The 21,496-nt window shown below is 38.9% G+C and overlaps 1 protein-coding gene across 1 annotated transcript in view; it reads left to right on the top strand.

The window, feature by feature from the left end:
• Positions 1 to 436: 436 nt before the first annotated feature.
• Positions 437 to 21,496, top strand: part of LOC115444126 (Down syndrome cell adhesion molecule-like protein Dscam2) — a 64,589-nt gene continuing 43,529 nt past the window's right edge. The window contains exons 1-8 of the mRNA XM_037443269.1: positions 437 to 597; positions 13,683 to 13,744; positions 14,440 to 14,525; positions 16,690 to 16,781; positions 17,489 to 17,640; positions 18,022 to 18,112; positions 19,515 to 19,935; positions 21,063 to 21,198. Coding sequence (XP_037299166.1) covers positions 437 to 597; positions 13,683 to 13,744; positions 14,440 to 14,525; positions 16,690 to 16,781; positions 17,489 to 17,640; positions 18,022 to 18,112; positions 19,515 to 19,935; positions 21,063 to 21,198 — 1,201 coding nt within the window. The remainder of the gene's footprint in view (positions 598 to 13,682; positions 13,745 to 14,439; positions 14,526 to 16,689; positions 16,782 to 17,488; positions 17,641 to 18,021; positions 18,113 to 19,514; positions 19,936 to 21,062; positions 21,199 to 21,496) is intronic.

Here is a 21,496-nt window from a genome sequence, read left to right as displayed (position 1 = left end):
CTGTAACTTTTTCGGCCAGCCATTCAAAATATATTTTATCACTTTAGATAATATCACATCTTTTTGAGTTTCTTCGCGTAACCTCTGAAGCGTTACAGGTAAGCTAGAGTCTACAACAAAATTAACATAAGTTGCCTTATCCTCAACGTATCTTGAAACTCCGTGCGCTACGTGATCATCCATCTCACATGACTCACAATCATCTAAACTTGCGCGAGAAAAATAATCTGCGCTATTATTAGCACTTTTGACATACTCTATTATAAAATTATAACCACTTAAGAAAAGTGCATACCTCTGTAATCTATTTGCAGAAATCTCGGGTATTCCGCGATGAGGCCCGAATATAGTAATTAAGGGCTTGTGATCAGTTCGAAGAACAAAAGGAGTAGATCTGCCGTAAAGATACTGATGGAAACGACGAACCCCAAATATGATGGCTGTCGCTTCTTTCTGTATTTGCGAGTATCTGCGCTCCGCAACATTCAGCGTGCGCGACGCAAATGATACTGGCCGCTCCAACCCTGTAGCATCTTCTTGTGACAGAATGGCACCTAATCCGGTCGGAGAAGCATCTACAGTCAAAATTACTTTTGCGTTTGTATCAAAATGAGCTAAAACTTGTTCCGATACTAACATGTTTTTTATTTTCTTAAAAGCGGCATTATGCTCTGGAGTCCAACACCATTTACAATTTTTTTGTAGCAATGCGTATAGAGGACTGAGAATTGATGAAGCATTAGGCACAAAATTACGATAGTAATTTACAAGACCTAAAACGATTGTAGTTTAGCAACGTCTTTTGGAACTGGAGCGTTTAATATTGCTGAAACCTTTTGGGTGACTTTTTCAACCCATGCTTATCAACTACATAACCTAAATATTCTAGCTCCTCTTTAAAAACTCACATTTGGCATTTTGGAGCGTTAGGCCTGCGTCCTGTAGTCGACCAAGTACAGTGCGCAATCTACTTAGATGTTGCGCCCTATTCACTCCCGTCACCAAAATATCATCGAGCATGCACAATACACCGTCCAAACCTGATAAAACATTTTCCATGAGGCGTTGGAAAATAGCCGGGGCGCTGGACAACCCAAATACTAAGCGCGTATACTTAAACAACCCTTTATGAGTATTGATAACTGTATACTTTTGAGACTCTTCATCTAATACACATTGTGCGTAGGCTTGTGAAAGATCCAACTTAGAGAACTGTTGACCCCCCTGTAACTTTGTAAAAGTTCTTGCGCGGTGGGTAAAGGGTATTGATCGACCAATAGTTGTTTATTAATTGTGATTGAATAATCAGCACACAACCGGATGGAACCGTCGCGCTTTAACACGGGCACCACGGGCGAAGCATACTCGGAATGCTCTACGGGCTTCAATATGCCAACGCACACTAGACGCTCTATCTCTTTGTCCAGCTTATCACGTAAAAGCAAAAGGCTACGGGACGCGGCTTAAAAAATTGGCTTTACGTCATTTTTCAATTTAAGTTTTACTTTATATTTACTAAATTTCCCTAACTCATCACTGAATACTCGAGGAAATTCATTCTTTAGGCGCACTATTAAATCTGAGGTTTTCTCACAAAAATTGACGGGAAGTAATTCTAATCGGAAGAAAGATATAAAGTCCCTCCCTAAAAGTGGCGGACCGCCATCACGAATTATAAACACATTCAAAGTACATGTTTTCCAGTATATGTGAACGGCAATTTTGCAATACCTACGCATTCAATACGTCGACCAGTATAAGACATTAAATACTTAATTGTTTTGGACAACACTACTTCCTTAAAATATTTAAAATACGTTCGTTCGGAAATCGCAGTAACAGCTGACCCGCTATCAACCTGAAACCTGATCCGTTTCCCTAGAACAGTGACAACCTCTGTCATTGGTTCACCATTATAGGTGCGAATATTATACAACTCACCGTCATCCCCGCTAGTGATCTCATGTGCCAAGAAATTATTTTTTTTACACATGCGACGCAAATGCCCCTTAACGTTGCACTTTTTACATTTATAGCTAGCGAATCTACATTGAGTTGAAGAATGATTTTTAAAACCGCAAACCGAACACAACAGTTTAACACTAGAATTATTTTTGGCGTCGATCTTGAGTATTTGATCGTTGTTAGACGGTGCCTTTCCCGGGACCGTTGATGCTAAGGCGCCTGTACGCGCACACCGCATCCTCTCTGCTAACTCCACCGCTTTTCCTAGAGTTAAACTCTTTGGATCTTGAGCAAATAGTTTTTCACGCTCCGTTCCAGGTAGCATTGCCATTACAAAATGGTCCCGTAATGCTTCCTCCACGTTTAAAAATCCACAGTTTGCCGATAGTCCACGCAATCTCGATGTTTGAGCCATATTTTCGTAAATACACTTTTTACGAGAATATTGAGTAAAATCCTCGTCGCCAATGTTAAATATGTAATTATTTAATGCAAACTCGTTGACAGTCAATAACGCACTGACGTCTTTATTGTGACAGGTCTAAACCTGCCAGTCATATATATAACACTTAGTAAATAGGGTTAAGTGGTATGGGACCAGGTCAGGCCAGGTCAAATTACCCGGAACCGACGGGAATGCATGAAAAGATTAATGAAGGTGGAGGAAGTGCGAGTAGTATGCCAGGATCGTGCAAAATGGCAATCGATAGTCTCTGCCTACCCCTATGGGATAAAGCCGTGATACTATGTATGTATGGTATGGAACCCCCAAACAATAGACCGGGGATAGCTATTCTCGAACATTCCAAATTGTTTTAAACTTGCCGAATCGAGTTAAATACCCGTGTAATATTCAAAATGAAAATGATTCATTTTATGGTCGACTGCGTTGAATGCGAGGTCCAATGGGAATCATATTTGCTTCCAATATTGGCGGATATTGGTGCAAATATTGTTTTGCATCGTTTACTTTGTCCATTGTTATGCGCATGGTTGGACAATTAGTAATGAACGCAGTCGCTACGCGGGGTAAGTCGGGTTATTGAATTTTAAAAATGGAATGCGTTGGTCTCGTATTTTGCTGGCAAAATTCAGGATTTTCTCATTTTTGGGAGAGAGCACAGCAAGTTAACAGCTTGGTTGTAAATGGTATTATAATATAATTATACTAGGTGTTCCTCGCGGCTTTGCCTGAAAAGCCTTCCCCCATAAGCCAGAAACAATAATAAATCATTTTTCTTTCTTTCAAATGACTTGAGTACCTCCTCCTTTTTTAAAACTTGGTTAATATTTTTTTTATTGCTTTGTATAACAGCGAGCTTGCCGTACGCTTGATGATAAGTGATACAATGATCCATAAACAGTGGAAAGCCATCCAACAAGTTGAATTATAAAGTATTGTTTGGTATTCCACTGCGCTAGCCATCCTGAGACATGAGATGTTAAGTCTCTTTATGTCCAGAAGTTACACTGGCTACAATGTCTTTCAAACCAGAACACAACAGTGACTACACACTGCTGCTTGGCGGCAGAAAAAGACATTGCGGTGGTACCTACCCAGACTCTCACATATGAGAGACCTACCACCAATGAAAAACAGTTAACAGCAATAAAAGCACCATTTCACGGAAGTGTTAACCAACCATCCCAGCCCACGACAAACACTAATCCAAGTCATCCATGTCAGTTTCTACAACATATCCCTGACAAACATTCATCCGTAACCTCACAAAACATACAAAACATGGAGAAAAACGTTTGTCGTTCAACATTTAGATGGCTCAAAGACCTGAATGGCGTTATCTAGGTTACATCTCATGCAGTCCGCTTAAAAGCCTTTATGTTTTGCACTAGGCTAGTGGTCAGAGGCGAATTCATGTCTATCGGATGTGTTTACACAAATAAATTGATAGCTGCGTACGCATTTCAGTGTAGTGTTATTTTCAATTTTTTTATAAGTTACTCCATTGCATCTGATGGTAAATGGAGTGGGGCTCAATAAAAAGTCGACTGACGAGAGATGATTACCCCTCGGCAGTTGACACAATGCTGCCGGCCGTTCGAACTGGATGTACAAAGGCTCATCCCGAAAACCGAAACAGTTACGTGGACCACTAGTGGTTTTAATACCTTGTGTACTGTGGTCGCTATCTGGGCGGATATAAAATATATTTTACCACCAGCTAAACTATTAAAATATGTCATATACTATGACTTCTCTGTAAGAATTTCGAAGGTATGTGAAGTCTACTTTCTCTCTTTGTCACTCTCACTAGGCCAGCGTGTGTAAAGTTTTACTTTGCACCAGCAGATTTTATCACGCGAAAATATACAGAGGGATTTCGAGACTTTATCCCGGAAAAACTATTCCACGTTTGTAAAACCAAGTTTAATATGAACTAACACATATCGATTTACATTATCAAAACCACAGTACTATTAAAGTACGTAAATCCGTTGGTACTGCGCCTGATCTCTCTCCGGTCATGTGGGATTGCCGTCTCACCGGGCTATTAGCGTGAAGAAACAGAAAGTACTTGTGTATTGCGCACTTGTGCACTATAATATCTCCTGCGTAACTGGCTGATCTCCGTTGAGATCGACCGCCGTGACCAAAATTTGACTAGGACGGATTCATTTACTATAAAAACTACAAACTGCGCTCGTGTAAAACGCGCTTTAGAAGTTTCATGTTGCATGCACGAAAAACACTTAGTTGTAATGGAGGTATTTTGTATCAAAGCTGGCTAGTTGTACCGCTTTAGATATACTGAAAAAATCCGACAAGTACGAGTTGGATTCGTGCACCGACGGTTCCACAAACTTGTAGATAAGGTATAAAAATTCAAACTTTACAATGTAAGGTGGTGGTAGGATATATTTTATATCCGCCGGGATAGCGATCACCGCACACAAGGTGTTAAAACCAAACACAAGGTGTGTTTTCGGGATAAAGTCTCGAAGTCCCATTGTATATTTTCCTGTGATAAATTCGATGGGTGCACAGTAAAGCTTTGCACTCGCTGGCCTGAGCGAGATAGCAGACTTCACATACCTTCGAAATTCTTACAGAAAAGTCATAGTATATGACAGATTTTAATAGTTTTGCATGTGATAAAATATATTTCATATCCACCAGGATAGTGACCACCGTACACAAGGTGTTAAAACCCGCCACTGGCCCACGTAACTGTGTCGCATTCCGGGATCAGCCTGGGTATATCCGGTTCCAACAGGCCGGCATAATTGTGTCGACTGCCGAAGTGTAATCATCTCTCGTCACTTTAGATTCTATTGGAACCTTCACTTAGCATTAGGTGCAGTGGTGTCCCTTTACATGCCCGAATAAAAAAAGATATGAATTTATTGAACCTAGCTCAGCTAATAAGTTCTTTATGAGAGACGGAACTCTAAAGCATTTTATTTTTTGCGAGTTAAAACTCTTTTCACAGATGTTTAGCTCTTGACTACAATCATTTAGTCTATTTGCAAGTAAAAACTAAGAAGCCTAGTGGAGTGGAGGTATATACTATTATATACACGCGACTCTGCCCGCGTTAATTGTGTTTTTTAATGCTTTGCCGAGACGATCTTGTCGTTCGCCTGATGGTAAACGATACGACCGCCCCTAGACAGCAGAAATATCGAACACCTTGAATTACAAAGTATTGTTTGGTATTCCACTGCGCTCGTCATCCTGAGACATTAAGTCTTATTATGTCCAGTAGTTACACTGGCTACAATGTCCTTCAAACCGGAACACAACAGTGACTACACACTACTGCTTGGCGGCAGGAACAGACATTGCGTTGGTACCTACCCAGACTCACTCTCACATATGATAGACCTACCACCAGTTAGTAGTATAAACCAACTAGCTTTTGCCCGCGGCTCCACCCGCGTTATAAAGTTTTTCAGGCTAAAGTTTTCCGTTATAAAAGTAGTAGTTTCCCGGGAGCCTATGTTCTTCCCAGGGTCTCAAACTGTCTCCATACCAAATTTCATCTTAATACGTTAGTAGAAACTATACCGAAACCAACAAAAAAAGAATCATCGAAATCCTATTTGATTTTGAGGAGTTCCCCTCTGCTTCTTCGAAATTCTGGGTCCTATGCCAATAATATTAAAATGGGCCCATGCCAAATCTATACGAAATCGAACTCAAAAAGAATCATTTAAATCGGACCATAGGGTACAAAATTATCGCTGATCATACATAAAAAACTCGACAAATAGCTAAACCTTCTTTTGAATTAGTTTAAAAATAACATTTATATAATCAAATACTCATTTTCCTTAAAATATCAATATCAAAGAAATAACTTCAAACGCTAATGGCCTCTTAAAATGAACAAAGCGAGGGCTATTATACGAGATCTGAATATTTTGTAATGTATCTAATTTCCTTGTTTTAGTAATCGTGGTCACAAACGGCGCTGCGCCGGGATATAAAAGGTAAGCGTTTATCAGTTAAATATTGTTTAGATGGCGTGATAGCTCTTTTTATACGGGCAAGTGTCACCTGCTGATGAAATGCCGTCGAGTTATGCTAGAGGTGATCTCTCGCGAGTTGTCATAATTATGCCGGCCTGTTCGAAACTGGAAATCGTAAGTGGAGCTATAGAATCGATTGACGAAAGTTGATCTCTCACCAGTCGACATAATTATGCCGGCCTATTCAAAACCGAATATACACAAGCTGATTATAGACTATGGCAGCGACGTCGGCCATAACTTTCAACGTGGGCGGAGATCGGAGACGATACAATTTTATTATATCATTTATTGACGCTCCTATTGGTCATAGCGTGATGTTATATAGCCTAAAGTCTTCCTCGATAAATGAGCTATCCAACACCAAAAGAATTTTTCAATTCAAACCAGTATTTCTTGAGATAAGCACGACTTGACATCCATAACATTACCTATTCATATAATGAAACTCGAATTAACATTCAACGTTGGCTGCATTATACAAAGGAGCTTAATTGAGTCCAACTGTCCGAATACTGTTTTAAATACAATCTCTTTAATTGTAATTACCGCTGATGCGCATATAGGTGGTAGTAAGTGAAGTGCATTCGAGAATCTTCCATTATTGATTTTTCTATATTTATTTTTGAACAAGGCACTTTACTTCTTACTAGTTGGTCTTGTATGCGAGGGACTGTCTGGCTAATTACCACCAATATCTTTTTATCACCAAGCAGCAATAGTACTGTTTTGGTTTGAAGGACATTGATGGACATTTATTGGGCATTATGAGGCGTGACATATGTCTCAGGTTGAAGAGTGTTGTGGAGTGCTACGCAGTTTGTAATTCAATATTTTGTATGGTTGCTATTGTTAATGGGAGGACGTATCGCTTACCATCTGGTGAGAGGAATGTTTGTCTCATTATTCAATGGTAGCAATTTTATTATTATAACCAAATATTTTATTCAATATTATGGCATAATATTACATTATTAGATACATTTTCATTATTAGATATTTCTTGGGATATACCAAACCTTAATGATTTCTTATGTTTACGCGAATGTTAGACATTGAAATTAAACTAATTTTCGGATTCTATCGCGGTGCTAGTATTTTATTTTCTCCCGACGTTTCGAAGACTTTGCAGCCTTCATGGTCACGGGGGAGACCGCGATAGAATCCGAAAATTAGTTTAATTTCAATATACCAAACCTTGTCTATTTCATTCTCAGCTTGTCTGTAAGAAATCGCGGAATGCGATAAGACCGCCAATTGTAATATACAATAAAGTGTAATAAATAAATAATCCTGGGTTTTGCCAACATAAACTGAATCAGTCGTAACTGAGAGGAAGTTGGCGGTGTGATACCCCCATGCCTCGAAAGCACGTGAAGCCGTTGGTCCTGCGCCTGACCTCTTTTCGTTCATGTCGGATTGTCATCTCACCGGACTATGAGAGTGATGGAACAGAGAGTGCACCTGTGTATTGCGTACACTTGTGCACTATAATATTTCTTGTGTACCTGGCTGATCATTAAGATCGATCGCTGTAGTTGAAATTCGCCTAGGAAGTGATTTTTTAACACCTCTATAATATATACAAACCCAGTTATATATAAAATTCTCTCATACAACAGTATCAAAACATTTCATATTAAAAGGATTATAGTCGAATAGCTTCCGATAAACTATGCGAGATTCAGGAAGTACGAAATAATAACACTGGTTATGAAATACGTTCTGTTGTTTGCGTTGGATTGTTTGATGTTTGGAAACTATTATCATTTTGATGGGGAGTTGCGTTGTATTACTGGGAGAATTGTTCCGTGTTCGATATCCGGGTTGGGCAGTTTTCGATTTTTCTGATAATTACCAGACTGTCACATTAACAGAATGCTTGGTGGCAGAAATAGACATGTAGTACCGATCGAACCGTCAAATGGAAGAGACTTTCCATATAGAATAAGACAAAACATTGCTTGGACATCCAGAAGTATTACCACTTGTGTGCATACCAGGCAAATGTGCATAGAAGAGCCGGTAGGGGTCCACCGCACCGAACCTTTGAATGTCAAGTATCTGGCATTCTTAGTAAAGGCCAGGTCAAAAGTACCCTGAATCGGCGGGAATGCATGAAAAGATTGATGAAAGTGGAGGAAGCCAGAGAAGTATGGCAGAATCAATAAATAAATCAATAATCAAAGCGGCAATACATAGTCTCTGCCTCTATGCGATAGAGTGATACTATGTATCTATTATCACCTCTAAAGATAAGATATACCCATTGCTAAAACTACACGAAACAATAAAAGAAGGTTAATAAAAGAATCCTTGCAATAAAAATACAAAATTATGTACACGGCACATAATAACAAGAGGGACTGCGTAAGTGAGAAACACTCTAAAAAACAGCCCTCCGGGAATATTGTTGGATGTGGGCCCCTACTACAGGTTCTCGGGAGAATTCTCCCTTTTTACATATTCGAAAAGACACGGAAGAGATTTATGTAGGACATGTATACTATCCCACTGCTGGTCACAGGGCTTCACTACCGAGAGAGTTAGGCATTAGTCCACCACGCTGGCCTGTTCGTTGACAGGCTTCACATGCTTTCGAAAGTCTTCACGAAAGAAAATAAGCTGAGGATATTTACATTGTCCTCACCATGTTTTCCTTCATAGTTATAGCAAGCTATAATTATTAAATAATACACAAGCTACTTCAAATAATCAGAGGTGTATGCGTGCCTTAGGTTTTAAACTCGTAAACCTTTTTCCAATGTAGCAATAAATAAAAATTTACAAAATATTCCAAAGGGAATAATAATCAATAATTTTATACATTATAGTATCACTTAATGTTTTCATTTTTAAATGATAATAACACTCTAAAGTCTCACACACGATAAACAATTGATTTGACACGAAGTGAGTATCGTTCGAGTTCCAATGGTAGTGGTGTCAGGAAGTAACAAGGAACCACCAAGGGTTTTATCGTAACAATAAAAGCGACTCATACTGAAGCATGCCTTCTGGAGATATAAATAAATCTTTGTATGCGACCCGACCTTTATTGCTTACAAAAACTCCATAACAATGTAGTAAATTGTGATCAGCTCTGTAGTGAGAATGTAAACACGTAAGCGGCTGTGGGAATATATCTTTTAGGATCCGTTATTTCTAATGCTGGTAAAATTTTTAGTAGGCGTCCCTGCAGACAATACCGGGGGAAGCCTGCGAACTGGACACTGAAAACCCACGTTTTAGCGACTGCAGAGGCCCTCTGGAGAGTGTGGGAATGATTGAAACTTTCTATAATAGGCGGAAGCCACGATAGCTTAGTTTGGTGTGGAACGGACTGCCGAGACAAATATCCGCAGGTTCAAATCCCAAGGACACACGCCTCTGGTTTTTCTAAAAAATAATGTGTGTATTCTTTGTGAATTATCGCTTACTTTAACGGTGAAGGAAAATATCGTGGCGAAACCTGGATACCTGAGAAATTCTCAATAGGAATTTTGAGAGTGAAGTCTACCAATCTGCACTAGGCCAGAGTGGTGGACTAAGGCCTAATCCCTCTCAGTAGTAGAAGAGGCCCATGCAGCAGTGGGACAGTATATAATACAGGGCTGATATTATTACTTATTTTACAATTGGCCGAGGGAAAATGGAGAGAAGAGGAAGGGAAATGCTCACGGGCCCTTTTAGGCCATTTGTTTCAATAACCAAGAAGTATATACAGTGAACTGTGTGCCTAGGACCGCGACTGATGTCTCCCGTGCGTGAGAGTGCATTCGGTGCCGAGGCCGAGCACACAAGAACCGCCGCGGAAGGAGAAGGGGGGCTCAGTAGGAAAACAGGAATATGATGAAGCAAATTATCCAAGCCGACATAACTGTGTCGATTGTCTCAGGATGCTTGTATCATTTGCATGTCGGTACTTTCTTTGGACTTCACTTCGCTTAACATTAGATGACGTGAAGCCACATTGCCAAGCAACGATAAAAAAAAATCCGCCCGGATATAATAATGGCTCGCGTGTGTCGCGTTCTGGATTCTGGAATCACTTGTGTTTGATTTCCAGCAGGCCAGTTTAATTGTGTTCACTGAAGGATAAACATATCTCGTCAGTCGTCACTTTTTGGACCATACTTCATCTACCATCAAGTGCACTTGGTCACTCTGTCATGCCATTATAAAAAACACTAAAAAACCTGCAGCGCTATACCAAAAATGTTTCTCCATAACGGATGAATCAAGCAAATTCGCAACAAAACCACAACAAACAATATCTATTATTACATAAAGGGTTAGTTGCTATAGTTTAGATTCTGCAAATAGTTTTAGAACTACGTTTTCGGTTATATCTGGAGTAGGTTAGACCCAAAATGGCCAAAGCGATTTAATAATAATAATATCAGTCCTGTATTATATACTTGCCCACTGCTGAGCACGGGCCTCCTCTACTACTGAGAGGGATAGCCTAGTTGGGTGTGGAACGGACTGCCGAGACGAATGTCCGCAGGTTCAAATCCCAAGGGCACACACCTCTGACTTTTGTAAAAAATCATGTGTGTATTCTTTGTGAATTTATCATTCGCTTTAACGGTGAAGGAAAACATCGTGAGGAAACCTGCACATCTGAGAAGTTCTCTATAGGAATTTCGAAGGTGTGTGAAGTCTACCAATCCACAGTAGGCCAGCGTGGTGGACTAAGGCCTAATCCCTCAAAACGATTTAATGATCCTAAAACTGTTTAGATCGGCAAGCTGCAGCAATGTATTGCGCAAGAACTTCCACATTACACTTGCGGCAAAACATCAAAATGTACACATAAATCGCCGCAATACAAGCTTTAATAGTAGAAGTCAGGTTGCTGTGATCGTTTATTGCGGAAGATAACTTTATTTCTTTATTCGGGCAAGCAAATTGGCTCTACTGCAGCCCTAACGTGACGAAGCATCTTAGTAGACCAGCATGATTGGATTGAACTGCAGGAGATAGCTATCTGTTGCCATTCAATACTTTATTTCGACGGTATCACGCTTACCATCAGTTGCAGTTCAATCATTTTGCCATGACAAAAATATAAAAACTGCACACGCAGAATATAACCACCCAAGCAGTCATATTTAGCAGTAGGATTTTAATACGATAAAATAAAATTCTTTATTCATCACATACGCGAACATAGTTGCGCTTATAGACAAACTACATGAGAATATTTAATTATTGCTTAAATGAATTCGCTTATATAACTAAAGACATTTTATATTAGACATAAATGAAAGACTACAAAGTAAACATAGCGAGCTCGGGCTGGCAGGAAAGAAGAAATAAAAAAGATGTATTTAATCTTACTAAAGAAAAAGGGAAGAACGCGCCGCGATCCTCACCGGTGAGGACGATAAAGAAGGTCTACTTCGAAAACAGAAATCCGTAGTTTTGGATGCCGTATCGCACATTTTTATTGTTTTTTTTTTTGGGAAAGGAGGAAGATGTAGCAGGGTTGAGTCTGTGGTCCTGCAATTGTCAGGTAGAAGTGTCAGCTGTCAAGTGTGATGGCTGACGTTTTAAAAAAAGGCAACCCTGCTCTCCCCTGTGCCCCTGGAAGCCCATATTGATTGTACGATTGGTGTCCGTGGACGATATTATTAAATATAAACCTAAAACATATTAAGAGTGTTATTTATCAAAATAACCGTGATACTACACGAAGTGTTATGGAATCGATGACGGATTCGACGACGGATCCGATCGGTTCATCGCATTATTTCAGATATAGCATTTGTAAGAACTTATACCATCCCTTTTTAAAACCATCTGTGAGGATAAAGGTCCACTGCTTTCTCAAAAAAAAAATATACGGCAAATTGATTCTACCACTAAGGTAAGCTACAGAACGGTGACGAGTCCGAAGTAATTTGTTAGTAAAGTTAAATCCGAAGTTCGTCGTTTCTTCATTTCGGACCGACGTTTCGACATTCGTTTTTCGAAGTAGACTCTTACCTAGCTAACCTCCCAGTCTTTCACTAGCTACCTAAGAGATAAGTACCTAACGGTAAATGTAAACGGACCCGCTAGCAACGCCTAGTTTTACAATAAACTTTGCAACTTCAAAAAAACCAAGACGTCATATCCAAGTATATTGATTGTGTAGCAGACCGTATAAGCTCATCTCCGGTTTGACGTGAAGGTCTGCCTACCCCACAACATCAAAGGATAAGGAATAATGACAGGCCACTGAACATTAAACAGACCGTGGTTAGTTATATTTAAGATTCGATGCGCAACGAAATAAATCCTGTGATGAAAATATCTTAGACTAGCAGATCCGACAGTCGTTGTCCTGTCTTACCTATGTATGCACGTGCGCATTCTGTCGATCGCTGACAGTTACTAGACTTATGTAAAATTAATATTATCGTTAAGTTTTCTTAAATTTTCTAATTTTCCGCGCAATTTTTTGTATTTTTTTCTTTCATAAGAACTTTCTCCTGACAATAACAAACACAACAAAAAATAGTGAAATCGGTCCAGCCGTTCACGCGTAATATCGTGACCAAGGGGAATAGGGATTCATTTTTATATATATATATAGATTATGTTAAGTCAAGATTTGGTTGAGAGAACCTGGTGGTTTTGATGGTGGTAGGATATTTTTATCCGTCCGAATAGCGCCTATCAACAACATGTTAAACCCACCATAGTGGTTCACGTGTGTCGCGTTCCAGGATCAGCCTGTGTATGTACGGTTCAAACAAGTTCAAACAAGAGTTTATCTTAGAATTTTATTCTTTGAAATCAGTAGGTTAGTTATGTTATAGGATATATTTTATATCCGCCCGGATAGCGACCACCGTACACAAGGTGTTAAAACCTAACATAGTGGCCCACAAAGTGTGTCGCGTTCCAGGATCAGCCTGTGTATATCCATTTCCAACAAGCCGGCATAATTGTGTCGACTGCCGAGGGGTAATCATCTCTCGTCAGTCGACATTCTATCGGACCCCACTCCATTTACCATCAGGTGCAGTGGTCACTTTACCGTGCCCGTACAAAAAAAACCGTGACTTCGAAGATTTGCGTGTACAATAAAATATTTTTATACAAAAATATCACCCAAATTGCCCACTTTTCCCGTCTTTTCGAGTTTTATTTACTTAATTGGCAACATTTAAAACCGCTATGTTTGTTACGTATAATTGTCACCGAATATAATAATGTGCTTTTTACAGATCAAACAACCGTGAGAGAGGCCATGGAATCGCTCAAACAAATTGTAAAAATGCTTACGAAGGTCAGTATTTTTTTTAATATAAACTCTATTATCCGCTTCTTAAGGTGTAAGTTCAATTATGACGTCATTCGGATCAGCTCAGGCTTGCAAGAATTGTGTTTTGATGAGAACGCTATCAAATATAAACATTTATGAAAGGCAATTATGTCCATGCGATCAGTTCAATATGTTGTTTTATATTCGTGCGATTAGTTCGTGCAAATTTGTGCGAACGATTACCTTAGAACGACATCTAATAAAGTCCTTATCTCATAATTTTTTTATTGATCTCTAACTATGGCAGGTCTCAATAAGTCGTCGCACAGACACTCACTATTACAATAAACACAACACAAATTAACCGTAATTCATTTCAATATAGAAATTTAAAAATAGAACTGTCAACATTATTATTAATTAATTTCATAAAAAGAGAAGGTTCTCAATTCGATGTTTATTTTTTATGTACCCTCGATATTCTGTCATTTATGACCCGACTTGGAAAGTTCTTTTTTCATTAGAAAAATTATACCTTCGGATTGTTAATGGAAATGTTATTAAATTAGGTTCATTCGATTTTTCGTTTGTATACAAATTATTATGTCAAATTGTATATACGAAGCATTCTATATTTTATTCGCCTTAAATACATCAAGTGTCTACGTGGTGGCTTATGATAGTATTGTGTTCGATGCTAACAATAAACCTTGTTTCAGGTCAACAATATAGAATTAAGAGAAATTTACAAAGTATGATAATATCACAACATTTTAGTGAAAGCACATTGATGCCAGGAGTTGATGTAAGTATAAACTTCTTTAAGAATTTTAATGATGCGTGAAGTCTACCCGCATTACATCAGTGCGGTGGACTAAGGCCTAAACCCTTCGTAGTAGAGGAAGCTCGTGCAGTGAGACAGTTTCATTACCTGAAAATGTAGTCCCTTATTCTAAATTTCTTATGAAAATGAAAAATATTTTTATTTAACACAAAAGATCTATACGTAACGAATATACAAGTATGAAATTTTACTGTCATGTACGAAATTAATCAATGTATTCACAACGGTCCCCACACTAGGCAAGCCTGTATCGTGAGGTCCCGTGAGATCACTCAGAAGTGATTTTTACCACAGTAGACTTCTTTTCTATGGTAACATAAAATGAGAGATGAGATGAGCAGCACATTCATGATTACTCTTGTGTTTGTTTATTGTCACTGATGATAAGATAACATCATCATTGCCAGGGTGGTATACATGTCAAATAGACCTCCCTCCACTCTAATAACATATATGTACATTTAAATTGCATTTTTAAAATAGCTTTCTTTACCTCCGACGAGGTATAAACGCAACCAGTGCTTTAACAGTTCAAAGTACATCTGTCCCATGATGTGATACGTATCGCCATATCGAGCACAAATTCGAATCACAAAAACCATAATTAGAATAGAAATAATAAATAAATAATAATATCAGCCCTGTATTATATACTTGCCCACTGCTGAGTACGGGCCTCCTCTACTACTGAGAGGGATTAGGCCTTAGTCCACCACGCTGGCCTAGTGCGGATTGGTAGACTTCACACACCTTCGAAATTCCTATAGAGAACTTCTCAGATGTGCAGGTTTCCTCACGATGTTTTCCTTCACCGTTAAAGCGAACGATAAATTCACAAAGAATAGAAAAAAAAATATAAATAAAGAAATACTTTTGCGCCAGATTAACCTGTGAAATTAAAAATGAGTCGTAAAACTACACCGCCATTTATCACTTCACCACAAATGAAACATTAAAGCTCCAATCTGTTGATAGTACTTCAATAACCAATATTTAACTTGTTTTGCGGTACGCGGGATGTGTATTGTCAAGGGCAATGCATAATTTATTTACAATTCGCCACAAAAGTAGTTAAACAATAGCAAAATCTATAAAAGTCAAGTTTAATTGAATCATTTTCTTCTTTGTGTGTGGTAAAGTAAATCTCTTTATTTTATTTTTGTAAAAAATAATGTTGGTATAATGATCTTTTATATTTATACGACTGTTAGAGTTTTACTTTTAACTATGAGGCGAAATTATTATTTACAATCCGCGATAAAATGCTCAAAATAGTTTTATTTCGAAATAAGTTGGTATTAGAGAATTGCATAGGCGATTTAAAGTGTTAAAACTCAGCTAATTATGTGGGTATAATAAAATAATATTCATTCATTAACTTTTCTACCTCATATGCTCCAACCAATTCCTATATATTACGATATTGCAACCGTATCTACAAGTTAATAGTAAGTTTTTTGATACGGATGAGCTATTGGTTGATTAAACTATGAATCTAAAAGTACTGGGAAGGTTATTTGCAGCGAAGCATTTTTTATCCACAATCTAAAGTGACTTCACACAGTTGTTAAAGTTAAATCATTAAAAAATGAACCTAATACTTCCCACAACATGCTTGAAATAAGTATACTGTGCCGATTCCAAATCAAGTAGTTTTTTTTGTAATTGCCGCGGTTATCACCGGGGTACCCTGCTAACGGTGTACAAGCGATCCCCCGGCTTGCCAACCACTGCAGCCCCAATAAAGATTTGGTGGGCCCTACCGCTATCACTGAGGGTGCCAGCGGACGGTACGCTGGCAACCCGCAGCTATTCGGTCATGGGGCCCGGGAAGAAGGGAGGGGATAGAGGGAAGGAAGAGAAGAGGAAGGAGGAGGAACTTTGTTAGGATGGTTGGAAGGGAGAGGAAGGGGAGATGTTCGCGAACCCTTATAGGCCTTAATGTGTATTTGGCAACCAAGAGGTATACACATTACACTATGTGCCTAGAATCGCGGCATAATGTTCCCCCGTGCATGGGCGTGCATTCGGTATGAAGACCGAGCGCACAAGAATTGCCTCGAGAGGAAATTCAAGTAGTTAGTTCTCTTCATTTCAATATACTGATGATTTTTATTAATTTCAGGTCAGTTTACATTGTACGGTGAACGGGCCACATCCAGCGAGATTCGTCTGGGAGCGAGATGGCCTCGTCATATCTTCTAACACGGATTCCAGGTAATATTCACTATGTTAATATTTGTTTACAACGGCGAACAATTAATCCACCGTAGCAAGAACATGCCAGCGGCAATATTATTAACATTAAGTTAACGTAAAATTCTACCAATGCAATTATACCGTAATTATTCTTACCAATGCAATCATGTCATTCAGATCGAATTGACAGCGAATTAAAAGTTAAATCGTATTGGTGGAACTTCACTATCGTTAACACACTCACACAACATCACACATTTATCTCCGAAGTGTGTTCCGTCCCATGATGTGGTAGGGGGCTATCGCCATATCGAGCACAAATTCCAGACTTCGGGCTGATACTGAGCAGAAAAACCCAATATCATTTTGCCCGATCCGGGATTCGAACCCATGACCTCAGAGCGCTGTCGTACCGCGCATGCAGTACGACTACGCTACCAAGGTAGTCACCATCTTTAACTTATGTCATTACTATCGCCCGAGGTGTGTTGTCCTATACTCGCGTCGCGAAACGAACATCAATACAGCGGTATACACTACGCGTGTAAAATTAAGCGCTACGAGCATGCGGCCCATATACCTTCAAAACAAAATGCAAGTATGCACAGCTAGGTGGCTAAAATACACAAAGCAGTGAGAAGATTTTATGTGCAGACTTATAAGCTAGGACTGCTCAAAATTCTATATTTTTTTGTCAATAAACTCAAAGTAATTTATTGTCACAGGTACACAGTGGGCCAAACAATAGCACAAGACGGTGGAGTTTCCACACAGTTGAATATATCTCACGTGCGCGTGGATGACGGCGGCTTGTTCTCATGCGTGGCCCATCATGGCGACAGTGTGGTGGCGCATCATGAAAGGCTCAATGTTTATGGTACGTATATTTTACATACAAAAATAGCATTAAAACCAATGACGTTTTACAAACAGACGCGTAATACACTAACAAAATGACACATAAAAACGGCGCACTATTTGCTGTATTCACGTACCTGTACATATAATTACAAATTGACTCAAAGAAGGAATAAAAAGATGCAGCATACATTCGTTAGAAAAGGATATATACATCGACAGTTACGTAACAACGTTAGTGCCGCACGCTCATTGGCTGTTAAGTCGGGCAATTACCTTACTTTCGTCTTGCCAGTATTGAGCTCAGACAACGTATCTATGTAATAAAAACATCTTAGATTAAAACTATTTAAGAGCCAGCGATATGTAACATGTAAATGAGAACATTTTTTTATCACAGGTCCACCGTACATTCGAACATTACCCCCGCTTAAAGTCCAAAGTGGTCAGAGCGTAACGCTTCGATGTCCGTACTATGGGTATCCAGTCAGGTAAGCCTGGAAATCATGACGTCACAATTATCATAGTCACCAGCTGATAACGCAGCCAGTGCAATCAATTTTCACCGTGCTGATGGTATGATGTATTTTATATCCGCCCGGATAGCGACCACCGTACACAAGATGTTAAAACCCACCATACTGCCGTGCTAAGCTCAAAAGCGGTATCTAAAAAAAAACAAAATATAGATATTTATGTTGTCAGATAGCTTAAAGAAATATCCATCCAATGAACTTACCTAAATATCGGTGTCTTGTTTAGAACTCGTTAATAAAACTATATTTACGAAACTTCAATTATTTATAAATAAGGTTTCCCTGACATACCGCTTTCGCGCTTAGCACGGCATCACTATACTGTGTGTCGCATTTTGGGATCAGCCTTAGTATATCCGGTTCCAACAGGCCGGCATAACTGTGTCGACTGCCGAGGGATAGTCATCTCCCGTCAGTAGATATAAGAGAGTAAAATAAATATTCTACTGGGCCCCAGTCCACTTACTTACGGAAAAAAAATCCATCCCATAATGTGATGAGGTAAGCTTAATGCCGATACTCTGAAAAACATATCAGTTAACCCAACACCGGCATCGAATTCGAGACCAAGGCAATCGTAACACAACTACGCCATCGAGGCAATGCAAAATGCATTTTAAAACCCCACATATTCGAAATCGACAAACCTCTGCTTTAACGTGAAATGTTAAAAGAATATACATCCTTTGCTGGCATTTGTAGGTTTCTTATTCAATATCGAAATGGTATGAAGACCTATATATAACCTTTGAGTATTTTATTTTGTGTTGAGTACCGGGAAGTGTAGTGTAAATTGGCTGAAATTTTGATGGAAATGAAAAGTTAGGTTCTGTTTTTAGGGATAATTTATTTAACGCGTTGACGTGAAACTAAAAATTATAATCTGTCTATAGGTTTATGCTAGTGTCACTGCATTTTGAAATTCTTTTTGTTGTTATTATTAGAAAAACCGACAGTTTACATATAACAAAACATTATAACAATTTTAATTGCACAATATAGCCTCGATGGCGTAGTGGTATAGCGAACGCGGTACGACACTGCTCTGTGATCCCGGGTCGGGCAAAGTGGTATTGTTGCTGTTCAGTATAAAAGAATTATTCAGTATCAGTCCTGAGTTTGCAATTTGTGCCCGATATGGTGATAAGCTTTCCCCCTATCACATCGTGGGATAGCACATACTTGGTAAAATGAGTGCCCTGGTTCCACCTCTGCCTACCTACAATATTATCGTTCAAGTTTTTACCAAAAAAAAATACCAACATTCACACTACATTAGAATATTAATATAATCATTGCTCGTACTATTCATTCTTACTTCCCTCTTCACCCCCTACTTAATATCAATCCTTTACAGAGAAATATCCTGGGAATACAAAGGAAAAGAAATAAGCACAGACATTCTCTCAAGCCAAGCGAACCGGTACAAACGGTTTACAAAGGATTCGGAATTCAGCATAGAAATATTCGGTCGGAAGCCTAAATTAAGGGAGAAGAGGGATTTAGGACCTAGTGAGGGAATGCTGAACGTTCCAAGAGTGACAAAAATGGACAGCGGGTCCTCATACTCGTGTATAGTGAAGAGTCCCTCAGGAGAAATGGCGAAAAGATCCTTTGAATTACACGTCGTAGAAGCCCCACAGCTTGAAGATATTCTGCTCCCCACAGATCTCCAAGAAGGCCAGATAGTACAAATACATTGCAACCTCAAGACCGGAGACTCACCGGTTTATTACTCTTGGTTGAAAGATGGTAAAAAGATTCCTACTCATTTGAAGGTGGGTTTTGATATATATCTAGTCCTCAGAGATAGGTTAGATACCGTAAAAAAGTCAATCAGATTAGTCGTTTAAAAGATAGCTCCCTATTTACAAACATACAAACCTCATCACCTGATGAAACAATTTGAAATTGTAACAATAGATAAAAAAAAAGCGGGGATAGCCTAGTTGGTTGTGGAACGGACTGCTGAGACGAATGTCCGCAGCCACCAACTCAAGGGCACTCACCTCTAACTTTTCTAAAATGATGTATGTATTCTTTGTGAATTATCGCTTGCTTTGACGGTGAAGAAAAACTTTATGAGGAAACCTGCATACCTGAGTTCTTTATAGGAATTTTGAGGGTGTGTAACGTCTATCCATCCAATACCAATGGTGGACTAAGGCCCAATCCCTGTCAGTAGTAGAAGAGGTCTGTGCCCAGCAGTGGGACAGTATATAATACAGGACTGATATCATTATATACAATAGATAATACTGTATTAGCGGTACTTTGCTTTATCATAAAAGTTATCTCACAAATATATAAAATGTTCAAAATAAAACATCTCACATTAGCACGAGAAACTACACGTTGCTAAATTACATCTGAGCACAGCGGTCTAAATTACTAAGAATGTTAGGTAGTCGAGTCGTGACAAATTTCAGCAACAACTCACAAAAGTTTTACAAAGGATTTCGCTGTAGTTTTAGCTCGTACAACGATATTAAGATCTGGCTTCATTTCGCTTTCTATAAAGATTTGTTGTGAGACAAAATATCACGTTTCGTTGTTTTCAATTCGCTGTTTTTATTAAAGATTTTTCGACTGAATAGTTCATGAGTAAAGTAAAATTTTTCTTGACAATTGTTTGATAAATTCAGTTATGGACTTCGTTAATTTACATTAATGCGAATATACAATCTGAATTTTGTAATTATTTATGCATGCCTGTTTGTTTATCCTAAAAATATCTTACGGTACTTACGGTAAGGTGCGGTAAGCAGCAGCTTTGATATGACCCCTTTATTATCCACATTCCACTTTCCATCAAATGAACCGTTAATTCATTTGCCTTTAGAGGCATTAAAAATTCTTGCCCTTGCCTCTGAAGAACCAGTGTCTAATACCATCGTATTTTCAGATCGTCGAAAGAAGTCTCGAAGTGTTCAGCGTGCTTATCATCAAAAACGTCTCCTTGGACCACTGCGGTACCTATACATGCGTGGCGGCCAACCACGTGGCAAAAGTTAATAAAACTGTCAATTTGTATATAAAAGGTAAGAATTTTCTATCAGCCAATGATCGACCACTGCTAAAAATATAGGGCTCCCCAAGTAAGCGAGAATTCCCCAAATAAGCGCTAACCATTTTGGTCTTGAACACGACAATATGGTATCCTCACTCGCTATTACAAGCTAAGATCAACAGGATGAATTGTATGACACCGATCAGTTACCCTCAGCGGGTTTTTATTACAAACTAGGTATTCCTCGCGACTTATAACCCTTCCTTGATGTAAAATCTCTAAAACACTGTAACTATGCATGACGTTATTAATGCTAGACCAGCACCATC

Source organism: Manduca sexta, chromosome 5 (genome assembly GCF_014839805.1).
Source record: "Manduca sexta isolate Smith_Timp_Sample1 chromosome 5, JHU_Msex_v1.0, whole genome shotgun sequence".
Taxonomy (NCBI): domain Eukaryota; kingdom Metazoa; phylum Arthropoda; class Insecta; order Lepidoptera; family Sphingidae; genus Manduca; species Manduca sexta.
This window is presented reverse-complemented; position numbering and strand designations above follow the sequence as displayed.